General features: G+C 40.3%; 1 protein-coding gene across 1 annotated transcript; it reads right to left on the bottom strand.

The window, feature by feature from the left end:
• Positions 1-9809: 9809 nt before the first annotated feature.
• On the bottom strand, positions 9810-21524 carry LOC311109216 (sialic acid-binding Ig-like lectin 13; the record flags this gene model as incomplete). Its single annotated transcript, XM_084152064.1, has 9 exons — positions 9810-10315; positions 10694-10751; positions 10864-10957; positions 11945-12211; positions 12348-12653; positions 12886-13272; positions 19427-19535; positions 20574-20719; positions 21392-21524. The coding sequence occupies 9 exons, from the start codon at positions 21522-21524 to the stop codon at positions 10037-10039; spliced, it is 1779 nt and encodes a 592-aa protein (XP_084008190.1). The 3' UTR covers positions 9810-10036.
• Between the last annotated feature and the right edge of the window lie 2317 nt (positions 21525-23841).

Genomic DNA, 23841 nt, shown 5'->3' with positions numbered 1-23841 from the left:
GTGTGTTACTGATGGTAGGCTTTGTTACTTTGGTCCCAGCTCTCTGCAGGTCATTCACTAGGTCCCCCCGTGTGGTTCTGGGATTTTTGCTCACCGTTCTTGTGATCATTTTGACCCCACGGGGTGAGATCTTGCGTGGAGCCCCAGATCGAGGGAGATTATCAGTGGTCTTGTATGTCTTCCATTTCCTAATATTTGCTCCCACAGTTGATTTCTTCAAACCAAGCTGCTTACCTATTGCAGATTCAGTCTTCCCAGCCTGGTGCAGGTCTACAATTTTGTTTCTGGTGTCCTTTGACAGCTCTTTGGTCTTGGCCATAGTGGAGTTTGGAGTGTGACTGTTTGAGGTTGTGGACAGGTGTCTTTTATACTGATAACAAGTTCAAACAGGTGCCATTAATACAGGTAACGAGTGGAGGACAGAGGAGCCTCTTAAAGAAGAAGTTACAGGTCTGCTCTAGAGAAGATCTGCATAGAGGAATGGGCCAAAATACCAGCAACAGTGTGTGAAAACCTTGTGAAGACTTACAGAAAACGTTTGACCTGTGTCATTGCCAACAAAGGGTATATAACAAAGTATTGAGAAACTTTTGTTATTGACCAAATACTTATTTTCCACCATAATTTGCAAATAAATTCATTAAAAATCCTACAATGTCATTTTCTGGATTTTTTTCCTCATTTTGTCTGTCATAGTTGACGTGTACCTATGATGAAAATTACAGGCCTCTCTCATCTTTTTAAGTGGGAGAACTTGCACAATTGGTGGCTGACTAAATACTTTTTTCCCCCACTGTATATCATCATTAATGTCCACTAGATATACTAATTTTAAAACCAGATCACAGATGTGGATTACATTAGAGACTTCTGTGGTCTCCACAGAGTTGGGTAGGACTGCCTTCAGTTCCTTTGCACCTTATTTATGGAACAAACTGCAGATCCAACTTAAGTTAGACACTCTGGTGTCCCTTGCCCATTTTAAAAATGTTATGGAGGATCAATATGATGTTGTCTGTGATTGTTTCTGTTGAATTGTGTTTTTCGTTTTGTATGTTTGAAATGTTCTTGTCTGTATGTCTAAAACTGAACATGTCAACATGTTTACACAGGGCACAGCCGTAAAAGAGATCCACGTCTCAGTCTGTTTTTCCCTGTTAAAATAAAGATAAAAATATATATATATTGAATGTGCCACTGCTTCTACCTTTAATAGCCAGCTTCTCTTCCTTTGACTTCCCAAGGCCGTGACTATTTCTTGCTTCACAGTAGTACAGTCCTCCATCACCAACAGTCACATTGAGGGTGTAATTCTGTCCAGATGCTACCTGTGTTGGTTTACCCCCACTGATCTGGAACCAGGTGAAGTTTGTCACAGGAGGGTTGGCTGTACTGCTGCAGGTCAGATTAACACAGCTGCCCACTAATACTGGACCAGCTGGACTGATGGAGGCTGAGGTGTCCTTAGGAGAGACTGAGGGAGAGGGGCTCATTTAGAATGTATCTGGATGTGGTATATTGAATAGTCTAATCAAAACCACTCTATGACAATCATCAGTGAAAACATGATAGAATGATCTATTCTACAGGAAACTGTGACTAAATCTTACATGAAACGTTAAGCATCATGGTATGTTCAGCTGTCTTGTTGCTTGTCCCTACTGGGTAGACTGCAGTACAAGTGATGTGCTTCTCATGATGAAGGTATGATGGAGTGAAGGTCACTGTGGAGAGAACTGATTTGGTTTGGTCTGGATTCTCCTGCAGTTGGTTCTCAGGTGTGAACTGTGTTGGTAGGGTCCATGTCAGCTCAAGGGTATATAACAAATTATTGAGAAACTTTTGTTATTGACCAAATACTTATTTTCCACCATAATTTGCAAATAAATTCATTAAAAATCCTACAATGTGATTTTCTGGATTTTTCTTTCTCATTTTGTCTGTCATAGTTGACGTGTACCTATGATGAAAATTACAGGCCTCTCTCATCTTTTTAAGTGGGAGAACTTGCACAATTGGTGGCTGACTAAATACTTTTTTTCCCCACTGTACACTGTCCAACGAAATTCTCGACAATGCAACAACATAAGAAATTATAAAAGATTAGAATACGAACATAAAGTAAATGGCTCAGTAGAATGTACAGTGAGGGAAAAAAGTATTTGATCCCCTGCTGGTTTTGTACGTTTGCCCACTAACAAAGAAATGATCAGTCTATAATTTTAATGGTAGGTTTATTTGAATAGTGAGAGACAGAATAACAACAAAAAAATCCAGAAAAACGCATGTCAAAAATGTTATAAATTGATTTGCATTTTAATGAGGGAAATAAGTATTTGACCCCTCTGCAAAACATGACTTAGTACTTGGTGGCAAAACCCTTGTTGGCAACCACAGAGGTCAGACGTTTCTTGTTCGTCAGACGTTTCAGGTTTGCACACATCTCAGGAGGGATTTTGTCCCACTCCTCTTTGTAGATCTTCTCCAAGTCATTAAGGTTTCGAGTCTGCCGTTTGGCAACTCAAACCTTCAGCTCCCTCCACAGATTTTCTACGGGATTAAGGTCTGGAGACTGGCTAGGCCACTCCAGGACCTTAATGTGCTTCTTCTTGAGCCACTCCTTTGTTGCCTTGGCCGTGTGTTTTGGGTCATTGTCATGCTGGAATACCCATTCACAACCCATTTTCAATTCACTGGCTGAGGGAAGGAGGTTCTCACCCAAGATTTGACGGTACATGGCCCCGTCCATCGTCCCTTTGATGCGGTAAAGTTGTCCTGTCCCCTTAGCAGAAAAACACCCCCAAAGCATAATGTTTCCACCTCCATGTTTGACGGTGGGGATGTTGTTCTTGGGGTCATAGGCAGCATTCCTCCTCCTCCAAACACGGCGAGTTGAGTTGATGCCATAGAGCTCGATTTTGGTCTCATCTTACCACAACACTTTCACCCAGTTCTCCTCTGAATCATTCAGATGTTCATTGGCAAACTTCAGACGGGCATGTATATGTGCTTTCTTGAGCAGGGGGACCTTGCGGGCGCTGCAGGATTTCAGTCCTTCATGGCGTAGTGTGTTACCAATTGTTTTCTTGGTGACTATGGTCCCAGCTGCCTTGAGATCATTGACAAGATCCAATGATATGTATTAACACTAGATGACTGACAGGGTCCGCTGTTTGGAAGCCACCGCACACCCATATTTTTACTCCTCTATTGTAAAAAAGATTTTGGAAGCTATAGAAATGCATTTTTTAATGTCTACATTTGTTTTTGACAAGTATATTCTATTGCAGACAATGCAAACGTTTGTATTATATTTTTTGACCTGCAATACTTCCTTCAGCAGAGAGACCCTACCCTTGCTCCATCTAATGATTGCATCTTGCAACTCACTGAACTGGTATTATCCAATAACTGCTTCATCTTTGAGTCAGACTTTTTCCTTTAAATTCGGGGTGTAGTCATGGGTTCCCCCTTTGCCCAACTATGCGAACCTGTATGTGGGACAATTTGAGGAAGCACTCATTTACAAAATAGAGACACACCCCCTACTTTCTAGAACATCCTTCTATGGAAGAGATACATAGATGTCTTTGTGCTCTGGGAAGGAAGACAGCAGGAACTAAATTAATTCTAAACTCTGCTAAACGAGAGCTCTGAATATCTCAAGTTCACCATATAGTCTGATGAGAGAATAATAATCTACCTGGATTTATGGATCATCAAAGAGAATGATGCATTACATACAGACTTATACACAAAGCCAACAGACTGCAATACCTTGCTACATGCGGATAGTATGCATCCTCCTCCCCTCAAGAATGGTCTACCATATAGCCAGTTATGCAGGGTTAAACGAATCAGATTTTGACAGCAATGCTAAGGAAATGACAGATAAATTCAAAATGAGAGGCTACAAGGACAAAACTCTTGATGCTGCAATGATGAAAATATCTCAAAAACCATGAGAGGAATTGCTAAAAACTAAACCAAAGAAGAAAAACAACGCAACAGTGTTACACCAAGTGTTCAGAGAAAATGAAAGCAATCCTGAAAAAGCACTGGCATATTCTGCAATCAGACAAAAAAATTGCACACCTCTTCAAGGAACCCCCACGGGTGGTCTGTAAGCGTGGTCGCAATATTGGGGATAGCTTGGTGAGATCTGACCTGCCCCCTGAGCCCCCCTGAACAAGTCTTATAAATGAATATATTATTTCTACAGCTTGTCAGCGTACACCCAATATGTTCCCCCTGTTGATGATGCTTATAATGCATTATGGTTGAACCAAAAGATTACATGTAACAACATTTAATGAAATTGGAAACAATTACATATATGTGAAATTAAATTAAACAATAATGTATGTTGATGCTAATGTTATGCTAAAGTTAATGATAACAATAGCCTAATACATTCAATATGCTGTAAACTATTGTCTTTTAACAGTTTCACTCAATTCATTCTATTTAACCTCATAATTATGACACACCCCTCACTATTGTCAATGGTTGCACTAATTGCGCTGTTTGTCTACATAACCTGGTTCAAACATTCATGACATTACCCTGAAGAAGGCACAGTAATGTGTTTTAGAACTATTCAGACCCTTTACTCAGTACTTTGTTGAAGCACCTTTGGCAGCGATTACAGCATTGATTTATCTTGGGTATGACGCTACAAGTTTGGCACATCTGTATTCTGGGAGTGTCTCCCATTATTCTCTGCAGATCCTCTCAAGCTGTCAGGTTAGATGGGGAGCGTTGCTGCACAGCTATTTTCAGGTCTCTCCAGAGATGTTCAATCGGGTTCAAATCCGAGCTCTGGCTGGGCCACTAAAGGACATTCAGAGACTTGTTCCGAAGCCACTCCTGCGTTGTCTTGGCTGTGTGCTTAGGGTCGTTGTTCTGTTGGAAGGTGAACCTTTGCCCCAGTCTGAGGTCCTGAGCGCTCTTGAGAAGGTTTTAATCAAGGATCTCTCTGTACTTCGCTCTGTTAATCTTTGCCTCAATCCTGACTAGTCTCCCAGTCCCTGCCCCTGAAAAACATCCCCACAGCAATGATGCTGCCACCACTATGCTTCACCGTAGAGATGGTACAAGGTTTCCTCCAGACGTGACGCTTGGCATTCAGGCCAAAGAGTTCAGTCTTGGTTTCATCAGACCAGAGACTCTTGTTTCTCATGGTCTGAGAGTCTTTAGTTGCCTTTTGGCTCCAAGCAGGCTGTCATGTGCCTTTTACTGAGGAGTGGCTTCCGTCTGTCCACTCTACTATAAAGACCTTATTGGTGGAGTGCTGCAGAGATGGTTGTTCTTCTGGAAGTTTCTCCCATCTCCACAGAGGAAATCTAGAGCTCTGTCAGAGTGACCATTGGGTTCTTGGTCACCTCCCTGACCAAGGCCCTTCTCCCCCGATCGCTCAGGTTGGCCGGGCGGTCAGCTCTAGGAAGAGTCTTGGTGGTTCCAAACTTCTTCCATTTAAGAATGATGGAGGCCACTGTGTTCTTGGGGACCTTGAATGCTGCAGACATTTTTCTTACCCTTCCCCAGATCTGTGCCTCGACACAATCTCGTCTCAGAGCTCTACGGACAATTTCTTCGACCTCATAGCTTGGTTTTTGCTATGACATGCACTGTCAACTGTGGGACCTTATATAGGCAGGTGTGTGTGCCTTTCCAAATCATGTCCAATTAATTGAATTTACCACAGGTGGACTCCAATCAAGTTGTAGAAACATCTCAAGGATGATCAATGGAAACAGGATGCACGTGAGCTCAATTTCGAGTCTCATAGCAAAGGGTCTGAATTCTTACGCAAATAAGGTATTTCTGTTTTTAATTTTTAATACATTTGCTAAAATTTCTAAAAAACTGTTTCTGCTTTCTCATTATGGGGTATTGTTGTAATGTAACAAAATGTGAAAAAGTCAAAGGGTCTGAATACTTTCCGAAGGCACTGTATGTATAGTGTGAAACTCTATTTGTTTTTGTATCTTCCAGTTTATTCTCTGTTAGTCAGCACCTCAGTAATTCTCTCTCGGTGTGACAGCTCATGCTTTTTATATGACCTGAACATTAAAAAGAAAAAAAGAAACATGTAAAGACATTAAAGTTTTTTTTTTATAGAGTACAAATTTTTCCGTCCCCTCTACAACAAAATACTTAAATACATGTAATTTTGTCCTTGAAACATATGATTTAAATAGTGTAGAATTTCATTAATTCTTATGGAGGATTCTTCTTCTGGGGGTACCAATATAGCGACCGGTGGTTTCAAAGCCTCTCATTGGCCGTTACATAGCATCAGCGATCCAGGTTATTTTTTTTATTTTTTATTTTTTTTCACCTTTATTTAACCAGGTAAGCCAGTTGAAAACAAGTTCTCATTTACAACTGCGACCTGGCCAAGATAAAGCAAAGCAGTGCGATACACATCATTGCTACAGTTTCTCCCAATAATAATAACATTAACTTATTTCAATGTACAGGTGATTTTTCAATTGGTTGGTATGTTGTCAAGGAGTGCGATGACGTGTGTTTGGGAGCAGATGACCACTAGGTTGATCCCGGTATGGGGATAGGGACAGTGGAGGAAGCTATACTGTTAGCAGCATACTGACGTTGGTTTCACTTGTAGAATTTCATTAATTCTTATGGAGGATGCATAATATTAATATGATAATAACATTAACTTATTTCAATGTACAGGTGATTTTTCTATTGGTTAGTATGTTGTCAATTAGTGCGATGAATTCCATGGTGCAATGGACCTCTCTCTCCACCAGGAGGCTAAAGCACTGGTACACTTTTGTGTACAATTTATCGATAGGACAACTCCCTTTGTATTTCTGTTCCTTACTGACCAGATCAGTCACTCAATACAGTCTTCGTTCACAGTCGCTGCTGTCCTTGTCTGTTCCTAAGGCTAGAACTGAGATGGGGAAACAGTATTTTTCCCATAATGCCCCTTCATCCTGGAACATGCTTCAAAAGATATTAAAGTTCAGGGAGTTAGTGTCCTTGCCTGTTTTTAAGACTCTGGTCGACAACACTGTTTGTGATAGCTGCAGTTGTTTCTAATCTTCAATTGTATCTGGAACTTGTGACACTTTGTCTTTTGTGTGTATTTTGTATTTTTCTGTACTATTTTATTTACACGCTGCTATTTCCCTGTTTTGCCTTCTTGCCAGGTCGCCCTCGCAAAATAGGTTTTTAACCTCAATGGGTCTTACCTGGTTAAATAAAGGTTAAATAAAATAAAATAAATTCTCCCTCTCCTCTATCTCCCAGGCTTGAATGGGAATGTGTGTGGGATTTTAACAAATGTAGCTAAATCATAAACCAAAATATATCCAATTTACCTAGTTAAATTTGAGTTCAGTAAATGATACCCAGTTCTCACATTATCTTTCAACACGTAAAATAGACTTTGTCAGAAACAGAGTAACTGTAATTGTAGCTGACGGATTATCACACACTCCTCAATTTCTCCTGCACACACTTCCTCTTTCATTGCTTCACTTCTATCTGCCAGGAAGAGCATGGTGGGCTGGGAGCCACAGGAGGGAGCCATCGACCTGCAGGGCCTGGTCAGCAAGGTGGACATGGGCACCCTCTTCAACGGTCATGTCTAGATGGAATACAGCTTTTGTCAAATTGACGTCAAAAGTTGATTACATTTTTTATTTTAGCTAACCATGAACCTTTTCCTTACCTTAATCTAAGTATCCTAACCTGCCACATAAATTATCCTAACCTGCTAAACAAGTTCTCCTAAATTTGCTAGGAAAAGAAAATTTTAACAAAAGCTGTATCCCTTCTATTTAAAAACCCTCTTCAACCTGCCCAAGGCCTTCTGGGAGAAGGAGACCCAGGAGCTGAGGGCGTACTTTACCCAGCAGGTGGGAGCTGACCTCCCCCAACACGAGGAGGGAGAGCTGAAGGCTCTGGAGGACAAGGTCAGGAATGAATTGAATCAGAAGGGAATGTTTGAAGAGAGAAAGCTATGACTATTGGACACTACATTACACACTGATGCTGCAATATGTTGGGGATGGGGATAGGGTGGGACTGATAAAAACAATCACTGACAAGCACATTGCAATTTTGCATTGAGTATATGTGGGTATTTAAATGTAAGAACATACAATGAAACGAGGTGTCTGCATGCAGTTCATGCTACCACTCACTGTCAGTGGCTATATGAGTAGATATTAGGTGATAGAGCAGAATCAGTGTTTAGCAGTACCTTAATGACATCGTGCAATGAAGTATAAAGGCATTGGATGTTTACAAGTTATAGCCCAAAGAATCATCTAATCATGACAAGCTTTAATATCCATATTAATTTCAACATTTCTTGCAGAATGTTACCTCAATATCCTTTTATTTGCTCACTAGTCCCTGGGATTACTGAATGACCATTGGCTTGGACCATGTGGAGGAAATACATCTGGTTGGCTCAGGGGGAAAGATTCATTAGCATTTCTTCTCACTTTTGTATTATTTCCAATAAAAATGATTATGATCTAATGATGCAACATGTTGGACCAATAAAACTGAGACTTCATGGAAATTTAATGTAAAGTTTTTATTACAGTGCAATTAATAAACAAACATCAATTTCAGCCTCAATTGTGTCTCTTGATCAACACAACATAAAAACTGACATAACTCCCCAAAATATATACATTAAAAATATGTATGTAATGGAATATTTAAGATGAATAAAGTTCACATTCAGGTTAGAGTACATTTACATTTACATTTACGTCATTTAGCAGACGCTCTTATCCAGAGCGACTTACAAATTGGTGCATTCACCCTATAGCCAGTGGGATAACCACTTTACAATTTTTTTTTGGGGGGGGGGGGGGGGGTAGAAGGATTACTTTATCCTATCCCAGGATAAGTAATTAACATAATAAGAGTAATTAACATAATGTTTGCAATATTGATATAGTTTCCCTTTCTGTAACACATGATTTCCAGTATTCTGTTTCTAACACTCGGGATGATGGTCACTAGAATCAATGCTGCATGTTATGGATTAAACTCATAACTGTTGATAGTGCTCGACTCCAGACTATAGGTCCAAGGACCGAGGACACACTGATTATTATTGTATTCTGTGAAACACTGATTCTGTAGTAGCTGACAAAGCCACTGCCTTTTCTTTTGACTTCCTACAAGCCTCTCAAGCTGGTGTTGACAGAACATTTGTGTGTCTGATTAGGATATAAAGGGCTGGACTCCAAGAGGCCAGTTAGACATTATCTCTGCTTCTATGCTGGAAGTTGTCTCCCTGTTGCAACTTGTATTAATCCAGATTGATTTATGATTGACTTTATCAATGATTTCTCTTCTCTTTTGTTCAGAGAGTCACAAATATCATACCCCCAAGACATGCTAACCTTTCACCATTGCAATAACATGGGAGGTTAGCATTTTGGGGGGGGGGGGGGGGGGTGGAGTATGATATTTTCTCACTCATCATTTTTCACAATTAATTTAGGATTATGCGTCATCGTGGTAGCATCCACATTAATGTACAGTAGAAGTGTTTAGAAACATATTATATTCTTATTTACAATAAAAGTGACTGCAGAATGACACAATACATTATTTACCATTCATTTCTATTGGGCACAAAATAAGCTGAAACACAACCAAAACAAACAGCAAATGCATCCAAGAAGTTTGTAGAGTCACAGGCTTGATGATGTCATTGCTAATATGGGACCAAATACTACACTTTTTACTACTTTAATAAACATAAGTGAATTTGTCCCAATACTTTTGGTCCCCTAAAATGGGGGGACTATGTACAAAACGTGCTGTAATTTCTAAACAGTTCACCCGATATGGATTAAAATACCCTGGAATTAAAGCTGACAGTATGCATTTTAACTTCATAGTCAATGTTTCATTTCAAATCAAAAGTTCTGGAGAACGGATTCTAAAAAGTTAAATAAATGGCACTGTCCCAGTACTGTTGGAGCTCAGTGCACACAAGACATACTGTATATACCCCAAATACTTAAAATGCACCTCTTTTATTCACTTGTGCATAAAGCCCATCTATGTAGTTAAGGTGTGGTTCCTGGGGCCCTCTCCTGGTCACATTGACTTCAGCGTACTCACTCTCCTGCCCCTGGACCCTGTTCCCGTCCTGGGCTGCAGCTGGGGTCTCTTTGGGCCGTAGTTTGGAGAAGTCTATGTCACCGTAGTGGATCTCTTCAGGCTGGTCTTCTGCAGGTTCCTCTGGTTTCTCTCCGGATCTGGTCTGGTTAACACACACCGTCCCAACCGGGGAGTTCTGTGGAGAGAACACAGAGAGAGGAACAGGTGTAAAGTTCTAAGCTCAGTCATTTGTAAAACTCTAAAGTCAGCAGGTTACACAACACATACTGAGGGGATGTCAATGACAATGTCAATTAAACTGACAGAAGAAAATAATTACATTTTGACAACAAATGAGCTCCAATCTACAGAAAACATTGTCAAAGTCCAACAGCTATTCTGTTATCATTTGATGTTCTCACAAGACGTAGCATTGCTATCAGTGTGGTCATCTCCCCGTGAACTTCCTCTAAAATGATGTTAACCTCATGGCTTTGGATAGTTTCATCATTAATTCAGTTCTTCCTTAGATACACTTTGTAGATGTGTTATGAAAGTTGAGCCTTATACCCACCTGTCCCTGTGGATTGTCCGTCCTTTCAAGTCCATCGGGGAGCCTAGAGTTTCTCCTCCTGGAAGACATTTAGAAAGGTATTCTGAATGCACTGAAAGGGTTTTCATATGCAAAAGCACAAACACAACATAAATAGATAGTTTTGAATTGATGCCAGGAATAGTTTTTACCATCCATAAAGACTGATCAGGCTGATAAGCAGAAAGACCCCCAGAGTTCCTGCTGCAACCCCAAAAACCATTCGGTTAACAGGCTCTTCTTGTCCTGAAAATACAGCACATATTATGGTCATTTCTAACTAAAAGATCACTAAAGTACACAACATGAACAAAAGTATGTGGACACCTGCTCGTCAAACATCTCATTCCAAAATCATGGGCATTAATATGGAGTTGGTCCCCCCTTTGCTGTTATAACAGCCTCCACTGTAGCATTAAGATTTCCCTTCACTGGAACTAAGGGTTCTAGCCCGAACCATGAAAATCAGCTCCAGACCATTATTCCTCCTCCACCAAACTTTACAGTTGGACCTATGCATTGGGGAAGGTAGCGTTCTCCTGGCATCCGTCAAACCCAGATTTGTCCGTCGGACTGCCAGATGGTGAAGCAGGATTCATCACTCCAGAGAACCGGTTTCCTATTCTCCAGAGTCCAATGGCGGTGAGCCTTACACCACTCCAGACGATTCTTGGCATTGCGCTTGTTGATCTTAGGCTTGTGTGCGGCTGCTCGGCCATGGAAACCCATTTCATGAAGCTCCCCACAAATAGTTATAGTGCTGACATTGCTTCCAGAGGCAGTTTGGAACTCGGTAGTGAATGTTGCAACTGAGGTCAGATGATATTTACGAACTATGCGCTTCAGCACTCAGCTGTCCCGTTTTCTGAGCTTGTGTGGCTTACCGCTTTGCGGCTGAGATGTTGTTGCTTCTAGAACATTCCACTTCACAATAACAGCACTTACAATTGACCGGGTTAGCTCTGGCAGGGCAGAAATCTGACGAACTAACTTGTTGGAAAGGTGGAATCCTACGACAGTGCCACGTTGAAAGTCACTGAGCTCTTGAGTAAGGCCATTCTACTACCAGTGTTTGAGTATGGAGATTGCATGGCTGTGTGCTCGATTTTATACACCTGTCAGCAACGGGTGTGGCTGAAATAACCAAATCTACTAATTTGAAGGGGTGTCCACATACTCTTGTATATACAGTGTATATCTAATCTAAGATTGTGCCCAACGAGCCCGTTTTACCTTTAATAGCCAGCTTCTCTTCCTTTGACTTCCCACGGCCTTGACTATTTCTTGCTTCACAGTAGTACAGTCCTCCATCACCAACAGTCACATTGATGGTGTAACTCTGTCCAGATGCTACCTGTGTTGGTTTACCCCCATTGATCTTGAACCAGGTGAAGTTTGTCACAGGAGGGTTGGCTGTACTGCTGCAGGTCAGATTAACACAGCTGCCCACTAATAATGGACCAGCTGGACTGATGGAGGCTGAGGTGTCCTTAGGAGAGACTGAGGGAGAGGGGTTCATTTAGAATGTATCTGGATGTGGTATATTGAATAATCTAATCAAAACCACTCTATGACAATCATCAGTGAAAACATGATAGAATGATATATTCTACAGGAAACTGGGACTAAATCTTACATGAAACATTAAGCATCATGGTATGTTCAGCTGTCTTGTTGCTAGTCCCTACTGGGTAGACTGCAGTACAAGTGATGTTCTTCTCATGATGAAGGTATGACGGAGTGAAGGTCACCGTGGAGAGAACTGATTTGGTTTGGTCTGGATTCTCCTGCAGTTGGTTCTCAGGTGTGAACTGTGTTGGGAGAGTCCATATCAGCTCAGGGGGGTGTTTGGGACAGGGAGCGACAGCAGAGCAGTTCAAACTGATAGGGGTCCCTTCCTTCACCTCACCTGAGACAGTAATGATGGGACTGGGAGGCAAATCTGTAATACATTAAAAATAATTATATTTTACTCTGACAGACACACTGTCTACTTGGTCTTATTCTACTCATATCATTTTAGAAAAGTTGAAAAAAGTTAAATAGTCTCTGTCTTCTTACCCCTGACATCTATATTACTAATAGCTAAACTGTCCACTTGTTCTACTCTTATCTGTGATGCAAGGAATCTAAACTGGATAAAATAGTTGGTAAACAGTTAAATTGTCTCTTACCCCTGACATCTATATTAACAGACTTGTCTGGGTCTGTTGCACGGTATGGTTGACTTTCAATCCTGAAGAAGTATTTATCAGAGTAACTGGTGGTTACATTGAAGAAGACTGTGGTGCAGTTCTTCTGGGACATGTTTCCAGTTATGTTCCCTTGATATCTGTTAACCGTCTTACTACTGTGAAATATCACATTTTCCTGACCTTCACCAACTTTTGTTGATCCTTTCAACCACACTCCAGACGTAAGTATTGTGCTGTTAAATTTATAGTAATTTTGGTTTGCAATATCAAATGCACATGGGATTTGCACACAGGAGCCAGTCAGTACATTCAATTTGTCTGGCATTGTGGCGATCAAATGTCGTTGGCCAAAACAGGCCAAAACACCTGCAACATAAAGGACAACATCAGGGAGGTTATATGATCTTTTCAGTACAGTCACTCTCTCCCAATATTCTGCCTCTGCATCAAAACATATGAACTAATTTCAATGTACAGGTGATTCCTGATGTCCTGACTCCATGCCCTAAACTGGATTATGGACATATCTGGAGCAAAGAATGTTTGAATCCAGAATATTAAACTGTACTTATCAGGAGTCAACTGTACACTTTTCTACACATTGAGACAGATGGGAATATAGCTCATACCATGTAATATCATGACTTGTGCTTATTCCTCTGTCTGATTCATAGCTAGTTGTTGCTGTGTGGAAGACTCACCTGACATAAAGAGGCCAATGAGAAAAAACATGTTCTCAGGACAAGCCATGTGAGAACTCACACACTACTGATCACCTGAAACAGGTCAAACACACACTTACTGGTAGAATATCTTAACTCACACAACACATTGCATTGCACAATCCCCGTATCAAATACACTATATACACATAAGTATGTGGACACCCCAACAAATGAGTGGATTTGGCTATAAATTGAGCACACAACCATGCAATCTCCATAGACAAACGTTGGCAGTAGAATGGCAATGCTGAAGAGCTCAGTGTCTTTCAACGTGGCACCGTCATAGGTCCGTTGGACTCTGGAACAGTGGAAACGCGTTCTCTGGAGTGATGAATCACGCTTCACCATCTGGCAGTCTGACGGACGAATCTGGGTTTGACGGATGCCAGGAGAACGCTACCTGACCAAATGCCTAGTGCCAACTGTAAAGTTTGGTGGAGGAGTAATAAAGGTCTGGGGCTGTTTTTCATGGTTCGGGCTAGGCCCCTTAGTTCCAGTGAACAGAAATCTTAAAGCTACAGCATACAATGACGACTCTGTGCTTCCAACTTTGTGGCAACAGTTTGGGAATTGCCCTTTCCTTTTTCAGCATGACAATGCCCCCGTGCACAAAGCGAGGTCCATACAGAAATGGTTTGTTGAGATCGGTGTGGAAGAACTTGACTGACCTGCACAAAGCCCTGACCTCAAACCCATTGAAACCCTTTGGGATGAATTAGACTGCCGACTGCGAGCCAGGCCTAATTGCCTAACATCAATGCCCGACATCACTAATGATGTTGTTGCTGAATGGAAGCAAGTCCCCGCAACAATGTTCCAACATCTACTGGAAAGCCTTCCCAGAAGAGTGGAGGTTGTTATAACAGCAAAGGGGGGACCAACTCCATATTAATGCCCATGATTTTGGAATGAGATTTTTGATGAGCAGGTGTCCACATACTTTTGGTCATGTTGTGTATGTATTTCAGTTGTGAAGCTAAAACATGAACGGATAACAGTACTTTGAACATATTGAATCTCATTACTTGTAATTAATTTCCTAAATTTAATCTGAACATTAAAATGTAAAGATAAGATAGTGAAGAAGTCGACACTTGCCTTCCAATGATGTACACGGTCCACAGGAGAGACTATCACACACCCATAGTGTGGTCTGACAAGATAAAGTGCTGAAATATATGTGGCACATCTCACATCTCATCAGTGACGTACTTCCTAATAAGAGTGTGAGAAATTATTTCAAAAGAATACTACAGTATTTGTAAAACAGGATGCTTGAATAGTCTATGTACTGGGTGTCCTTATCAGCTGTGAAAACACTGTATGCATAAATAAGTGCTAAGAACATTTCCATTTTCTAATGAACCTTCTGCTCTGCTAATGAACCTTCTGTTTCTGTCACTTGAGACATTGCAGAGGTGGCCTTAATCATGTTCCACCAATTTCAAATGAAATGGTTCTAAAGACAAATTATGTTTTATCCACTGATTCAACAGCTTTATATGGCGTATACATTTAATTAAATGTGACTTAATGGGGGTAGAAGAACACCTCAACAGCATTTTGAAACAGGCCCCCAAATTGCTAAGTCCGCCCCTGAGACATCTATAAATATAATAAAGGAAACTTTAGGTAATATAACCATCTCCCTCTCCCCTGTCTCCCAGGCTTCAATGCGAATGTATGTGGATTTTTTATTTTATTTTAAATGAGCTAAATCATAAACCAAAATCCACTATTCATTTTACACAAGACAGAAAAAGAAAGTTACATTTGAGTTCGATACAAAACAAATTGTTGTCACATAATTTCTTCTAAATGAAAATCAGACTTGGTATGAAACAAAGTAACTGTAATTGTATCTGACTGATTCTCACACACCACTCAACTTCTCCTTCAATAACTTCCTATTTTTCTTGCTTCACTTCCTCTTTGGAGTCTATTTGCCAAGCAGAGCCTGGTGGGCTGGATGCCACATAGAAACACTCTTTTCACGCCACTTCGATATGGAATGGACATTTTCGTAGTTTTCAGTCGTTTTCAAGTTAGGAGGATTACAGTTAAGGGTTATGGTTAGTGAAAATGCTCTCCTAACCAGGGCCGGACTACGGCATTTGGGGCACCGCGGCACAACCCCCCCCCCTTTACTTACTGCATTTCAACCCATTTCGCCATGGTGCAGAGAGCATTTCAACCCATTTTACCATGGTGCAGAGAGCATTTCAACCCATTTTGCCATGGTGCAAAGAGCATTTCAACCCATTTTGCCATGGTGCAGAGAGCATTTCAACCCATTTTGCCATGGTGCAGAGAGCATTTCAACCCATTTTGCCATGGTGCAGAGTGCATTTCAACCCATTTTGCCATGGTACAGAGTGCATTTCAACCCATTTTGCCATGGTGCAGGGATAAGTATTTACAGTTTTATAATGCTATTCTACACATTTTGTCATGAAGCTGACAGAAAATGTTGCAGCTTTAAAGCTAATTTCCTGCTATTCTACACATTTTGCTATCATATGCTGTCTGGGGCCATTCAGTAATGCAGCCCTGCTCCTAACCTGCTACCAAAATCACTTCTTATTGAAGTGGCTTGAAAAGAGTGTCCCGGGTTCCACAGGTGAGAGCCAGCGACCTGCAGGGCATGAGCGGCAAGGTGGACATGGTCGCCCTTTCAGTAATGTCTAGATGGGATACAGCTTTTGTCAAATTGATGTCAAACGTTGAATTTGTTTAGCATTTTAGCTAACCATAACCCTTTCTCTTACCTTAATCTAATTTCCCTAACCTGCCACGTTAATTATCCGAACCTGCTGCATATGTTCTCCTAAACCTGCTAGTAAAAGTCAATTTTGACAAAAGCTGTATCCCTTCTAGAAAAAAACCTCATCAAACTTTTGGGAGAAGGAGACCCAGGAGCCGAGGGCGTACTTTACCCTGCAGTTGAGAGCCAACCTCCCCCAACAGGTGGAGGGAGAGCTGAAGGCTCTGGAGGACAGGGTCAGGAATTGAGAGGTGGAGGGACCAGATGATTCAGAGAGAGAAGAGAGAAAGTATGGACTATTGGACACTACACTATGCTGATGCTGCAATATGGTGGGGAGGGGGATATGGTGGGACTGACAGAAAAGGGACTAACAAGCTCATTTCAGTTTTGTGGAAACTGCTTTGCCTATATGTGGGTAAAATGTATGAAATTACAATAAAACGACTTGTCTGCATGCAGTTCAGGCTACCACTCACTGTCAATGGATATATGAGTAGGTATTAGGTGATAGATCAGAACCAACATTTAGAAGTATCTTACTGCGCTTTCCATGACATAGACTGACCAGGTGAATCCAGGTGAAATTTATAATGCCTTATTGATGTCACTTGTTAAATCCACTTCAATCAGTGTAGATGAAGGGGAAGAGACAAGTTCAAGAAGGATTTTTAATCCTTGAGACAATTGAGACATGGATTGTGTATGTGTGCCATTTATAGGGTGATTGGGCAAGACAAAAAAATGTAAGTGCCTTTGAACGACGTGTGGTAGTAGGTGCAAGGCGCACCGGTTTGTATCAAGAACTGCAACACCGCTGGGTTTTTTCACACTAAACAGTTTCCTGTGTGTATCAACAATGATCATCCATCTAAAGGACATCCAGACAACTTGACACGACTGTGGGAAGCATTGGAGTCAACATGGGCCAGCATCTCTGTGGAACGCTTTCGACACCTTGTTGAGTCCATGCCCCGATGAATTGAGGCTGTTCTGAAGGGAAAAGGGGGTGCAACTCAATATTAGGAAGGTGTTCCTAATTTTTGGTATACTCAGTGCCTTCAGAAAGTATTCATACCCCTTGACTTATTCCACATTTTGTTGTGTTAATGCCTGAATAAAACATTGATTAAATGGATTGGTTTTCTCACCCATTTACACACAATACCCCATAATAACAAAGTGAAAATATGTTTTTAGAAATGTTTGGAGATTTATTGAAAACGAAATACAGAAATTTCTAATTTACATAAGTATTCACACCCCTGAGTCAATGCATGTTAGAATCACTTTTTGCAGCGAATACAGCTGTGAGTCTTTCTGGGTAAGTCTCTAAGAGCTTTGCACACCTGGATTGTACAATGTTGTCTTAGTAATTAACTCTGGTGTATATTTGGCCCTGTGTTTTAGGTTATTGTCCTGCTAAAAAGTGAATTTGTCTCCCAGTGTCTTTTGAAAAGCAGACTGAACCAGGTTATCCTCTTGCGTTTTGCCTCTGCTTAGCTCTATTGCATTTATTTTATCCTAAAAAACTTGATGACAAGCATAACCATAACATGGTGCAGCCATCACCATGCTTGAAAATATGAATAGTGGTATTCAGTTATGTGTTGTGTTGGATTTGCCCCAAACATAACACTTTGTATTCAGGAAATATAGTTAATTTCTTAGCATAACGTTTTGCAGTTTTACTTCAGTGCCTTATTGCAAACAGAATGAATGTTTTGGAATATGTTGATTCTGTAAATGTTTCCTTCTTTTCACTCTGTCATTTAGGGTAGTATTGTGGAGTAACAACAACGTTGTTGATCCATCCTCAGCCATTAAACTTTGCAACTGTTTTAAAGTCACCAATGGCCTAATGGTGAAATCAGTGGAGGCTGCTGAGGGGAGGACGGCTCATAATAATGGCTGGAACGGTCCAAATGGAATGGCATGAAACACATTACCACGAGCGAAACTGAGTTAGGAATGAAGCATGTATCTTTTTAGTGACTGGGTGTATTGATAAACGATCCAAAGTGTAATTAATAACTTCACCATGCTCAAAGGGATACACCCATCTTCCAATAGGTGCCCTTCTTTGTGAGGCATTGGAAAAGCGCCCTGGTCTTCGTGGTTGAATCTGTTTGAAATTCGCTGCTCGACTGAGGGACATTACAGATAATTGTATGTGTGGGGTACAGAGATGAGGTAGTCATTCTAAAATCATGTTAAACACTAGTATTGCACACAGAGTGAATCAATGCAACTTATGTGACTTGTTATGCAAATCTTACTCCTGAACTTATTTAGGCTTGCCTTAAGAAAGGGGTTGAAATCATATTGACTCGAGAAAGTTTCGCTTTTCATTATGTATTTTTTTAATGTCTAAAAACATTATGGGGTTGTGTGTAGGCCAGTGACACAACATCTCAATGTATTCCATTTTAATGAGATATGTAAAATGTTGGACCAATAAGACCAAAAGATTTTAATGGGAATTGAATGTAAAGGTTTTGATTACAGTGCAATTAATAAACAACCTTGAATTCAGTCCCAATTGTTTATCTGGTTTAACACTCAACATAAAACTGACACAATAACTTCTAAATATATATAAAGTTAAAATAGATAATATTATTATTCTGGTAACTGCACAAAAGATGCAGAGAAACAGTGACTAGTAGATGTTAACACCATTCTGCCGTCATGTAGACATACTTCACCAACTTCCTGTCTTGTATCAGACCACTGTCTCTCCAACTAACTGTGTCTTCTCTCCTCAGTCATCATTGACTTTATATGGTCTTAAACTGCCTTCAGTAAGATAGTTGAACTCAGCAGTTCCTCTATACTGGAACCCATTAAACGGATGCTCTGTGAACTCAACACTCAAAATGAATTGGCTCAAAATAAATTCTACAAATATGCAGATAATCAAAGAGCACACAAATATAAAAGTAACTAAAGTACCAATTGAAAACGGATACATAATGACATTAATCTACATAAACACTTAATACCTATTGGCAAAATACTTAAAATGCACCTCTTTTATTCACTTGTACATAAAGCCCATCTAGGCAGTTAAGTGGTGGTTCCTGGTCCCCTCTCCCGACCGTGGCCTGGTTAGAGAACACCGTCCCAACCGGGGAGTTCTGAGGAGAGAACACAGAGAAAGGAACAGGTGTCAGGACAGACACTTCAGAAGAAGAATGACTTCATAGTTACAGTTGGTTATACAACACATTTTTCATTCAATTCTTCCTTAAATGCACATTCTAGATGGGTTTTAAAAGATGACTCTAACATTCCCACCTGTCCCTATGAACGGTCTGTCATTTCAAACCCATTGGAGAGTCTAGATGTTCTCCTCCTCCTGGAAGACAATAATAAATAATTTAGGTTTTCATATACAAAAGCACAAACAGCATGATAAATATGTTTGCATTGAGGCTTGGAATAGCTTATTACCATGCAAAGAACACGATCAGGCTGAAAAGGAAAAGCAACGCCAAGGTTTTTCCTATAATCTCATAAACCTTTGGGTTAACATCTCGCCCTGTAAATAAAGCACATATTGTATGGTCATCTGTTCCAAAAAGAGGAAACATTTTGCACATTGTCTAATATTACAAATTACACGTGTACTGTAGATGTACAGATGTAAGATCTAAATTTGACCAGTATTGTTGCAGCAAAATAATCCTGCAGCAAAAGGAATTGAACGTTTAGTCCATAATGTTGTTCCATTGGTGGTTAGGCTATTAGCTGGCCAAAATAAGGCTACATGAAAAGTGCAATACTATTAATACAACCATGTTTTGGTGCAGGTGTTCTGTGAATTTATGTAAATCACAAAGCTTATCTGCATTTCCCACGGTGCAAGAAACTTCTCAGCAACAAAATAGTAATCAATTTAAGATCCTACAACTGTATCATGCCTAGATACATATAGCAGGCATGCTTTATCTGCTCTGTTCCACAAAAACAAGTATATCTCTTCTACATCATATCTATCTATCTCTATATTGTTCTTAATGTTGTGTCATATTGAATGTGCCACTGCTTCTACCTTTAATAGCCAGCTGCACTTCCTTTGACTTCCCACGGCCGTGACTATTTCTTGCTTCACAGTAGTACAGTCCTCCATCACCAACAGTCACATTGAGGGTGTAACTCTGTCCAGATGCTACCTGTGTTGGTTTACCCCCACTGATCTGGAACCAGGTGAAGTTTGTCACAGGAGGGTTGGCTGTACTGCTGCAGGTCAGATTAACACAGCTGCCCACTAATAATGGACCAGCTGGACTGATGGAGGCTGAGGTGTCCTTAGGAGAGACTGAGGGAGAGGGGTTCATTTAGAATGTATCTGGATGTGGTATATTGAATAATCTAATCAAAACCACTCTATCAATCATCAGTGAATACATGATAGAATTTTCTATTCTACAGGAAACTTTGACTAAATCTTACATGAAATGTTAAGCATCATGGTATGTTCAGCTGTCTTGTTGCTAGTCCCTACTGGGTAGACTGCAGTACAAGTGATGTTCTTCTCATGATGAAGGTATGATGGAGTGAAGATCACTGTGGAGAGAACTGATTTGGTTTGGTCTGGATTCTCCTGCAGTTGGTTCTCAGGTGTGAAATGTGTTGGGAGAGTCCATATCAACTCAGGGGGGTGTTCGGGACAGGGAGCGACAGCAAAACAGTTCAAACTGACAGGGGTCCCTTCCTTCACCTCACCTGAGACAGTAATGATGGGACTGGGAGGCAAATCAATAATACATTAAAAATAAATATATTTTACTCTGACAGACACACTGTCTACTTGGTCTTATTCTACTCATATCATTTTAGAAAAGTTGATAAAAGTTAAATAGTCTCTGTCTTCTTACCCCTGACATCTATATTACTAATAGGTAAACTGTCCACTTGTTCTACTCTTATCTTTGATGCAAGGAATCTAAACTGGATAAAATAGTTGGTAAACAGTTAAATTGTCTCTTACCCCTGACATCTATATTAACAGACTTGTCTGGGTCTATTGCACAGTATGGTTGACTTTCAATCCTGAAGAAGTATTGATCAGAGTAACTGGTGGTTACATTGAAGAAGACTGTGGTGCAGTTCTTCTGGGACATGTTTCCAGTTATCTTCCCTTGATAGCTGTTAACCGTCTTACTACTGTTAAATATCACATTGGCCAGATTGTAACCAAACCGTGGTGATTCTTTAATCCACACTGCAGAGGTAAGTATTGAGCTGTTAAATCTATAGTCATTTTGGTCAGGAATATCAAATGCACATGGGATTTGCACACAGGAGCCAGTCAGTACATCCAGTCTATCTGGCATTGTGGTGATCAAACCTCGTTGGCCAAAACAGGCCAAAACACCTGCAACATAAAGGACAACATCAGGGAGGTTATGTGATCTTTTCAGTACAGTCACTCTCTCCCAACATTCTGCCTCTGCATCAAAACATATGAACTCATTTCAATGTACAGGTGATTCCTGATGTCGTGACTCCATGCCCTAAACTGGAACATGGACATATCTGGAGCAAAGAATGTTTGAATCCAGAATATTAAACTGTACTTATCAGGAGTCAACTGTACACTTTTCTACACATTGAGACAGATGGGAATATAGCTCATACCATGAAATATCATCACTTGTGCTTATTCCTCTGTCTGATTCATAACTAGTTGTTGCTGTGTGGAAGACTCACCTGACATAAAGAGGCCAATGAGAAAAAACATGTTCTCAGGACAAGCCATGTGAGAACTCACACACTACTGATCACCTGAAACAGGACAAACACACACTTACTGGTAGAGTAGCTTAACTCACACAACACATTGCATTGAACAATCCCCATATCCTCATATCAGCTGTGAAGCTAATACATGAACGAATTGCAGTACTTTGAACATATTAAATCTAATTTCTTGTAAATAATTTCCTTTAATTTATTTTGAACATTCAAATTAACAGAAAATATAGTGAAGAAGTCTATACTTACCCTAGACGGTAACGTAAACTGTCTACAGGAGAGACTATCACACACCCATAAAGTGGTCTGACAAACTAATGTGATGAAATTCATGTGACACATCTCACGTCTCATCAGTGACGTACTTCCTGATAAGTGTATGAGACATTATTTCAAAAGAATGCTACAGTATTTCTATAACAGGATCCTTGAATAATCTATGTGCTGGGCTTCCTTATCAGTTGTGAAAGCATTGTTTTAACATTTAAGTGCTAAGAACATTGTCATTTTCTAATGAACCTTCTGCTCTTGCACAATTTGTTTCAGTCACTTGAAACATTGCAGAGGTGGCCTTAGCCATGTTTCACCAGTTTCAAATGAAATGGGCCCTAGCTGCCCACTGACTGATTCACAACACAAAGTGAGTGTTAGCCACTGATTCAACAGCTTTATATGGCCTATACATTTAATTACGCCAGGAATGAAACTGTTATACAAAATAGGTTTTTAATTGTGGGATAATCATAATAAAAGCAGTTTATTTGGGGTGGGGGGGTAAATGTCCCTTTTTGGGGTTAGGAAAGTCAACAGCATTTTGAAACAGGCCCCCAAATTGCTAAGTCCGCCCCTGATACATCTACAAATATAATAAAGGAAACTTTAGGTAATATAACCATCTCCCTCTCCCCTGTCTCCCAGGCTTCAATGGAAATATCTGTGGAATTTGTTGTTGATCTATCCCCAGCCATTAAACTTTGTAACTGTTTTAAAGTCACCAATGGCCTTATGGTGAAATCAGTGGAGGCTGCTGAGGGGAGGACAGCTCATAATAATGGCTGGAACGGACCAAATGGAATAGCATGAAACACATGGAAACCATGTGTTTCATGGATTTGATACCATTCCACCTATTCCACTCCAGCCATTACCACAAGCCCATTCTCCCCAATGAAGGTGCCACCAACCTCCTGGGGGTGAAATCCCTGAGCGGTTTCTTTCCTCTTCGGCAACTGAGTTAGGAAGGAGTTAAATTCAGTCCCAAATGTTTGTCTGGTTTAACACTCAACATAAAAACTGACACAATAACTTATAAATAGATATAAAGTTAAAATAGATAATATTATTATTCTGTTAATGTGACAGGTTAAAGGACATATTCATAGCTTGTTATACACTAAAAAGTATTAGTAAGTTCATGGTATGTAAGGATCTTAAAATATCTAAGGTTAAAAAGATCATGCATTCAGTACTAGTTCATAGAGATTGATAAAATTCATAATTGTGTTAAAATCCGTCAAGTGTAAAAGGGTAAATATTGTAAGAGGAATGTGTAAACGTTATATTGACTACTTTATTTTGTGGTGCCTAATTTAAGGGTAAAAGTGTTAATCTGTGATCTACTAAATGCTCTTAATCTATGAGCCTGAGATCGATTGCTCTGGTCTCCACCCAACTTCCTGGGGA

Source organism: Coregonus lavaretus (assembly GCF_964263955.1).
Source record: "Coregonus lavaretus genome assembly, chromosome: 34".
Classification (NCBI taxonomy): Eukaryota; Metazoa; Chordata; class Actinopteri; order Salmoniformes; family Salmonidae; genus Coregonus; species Coregonus lavaretus.
This window is presented reverse-complemented; position numbering and strand designations above follow the sequence as displayed.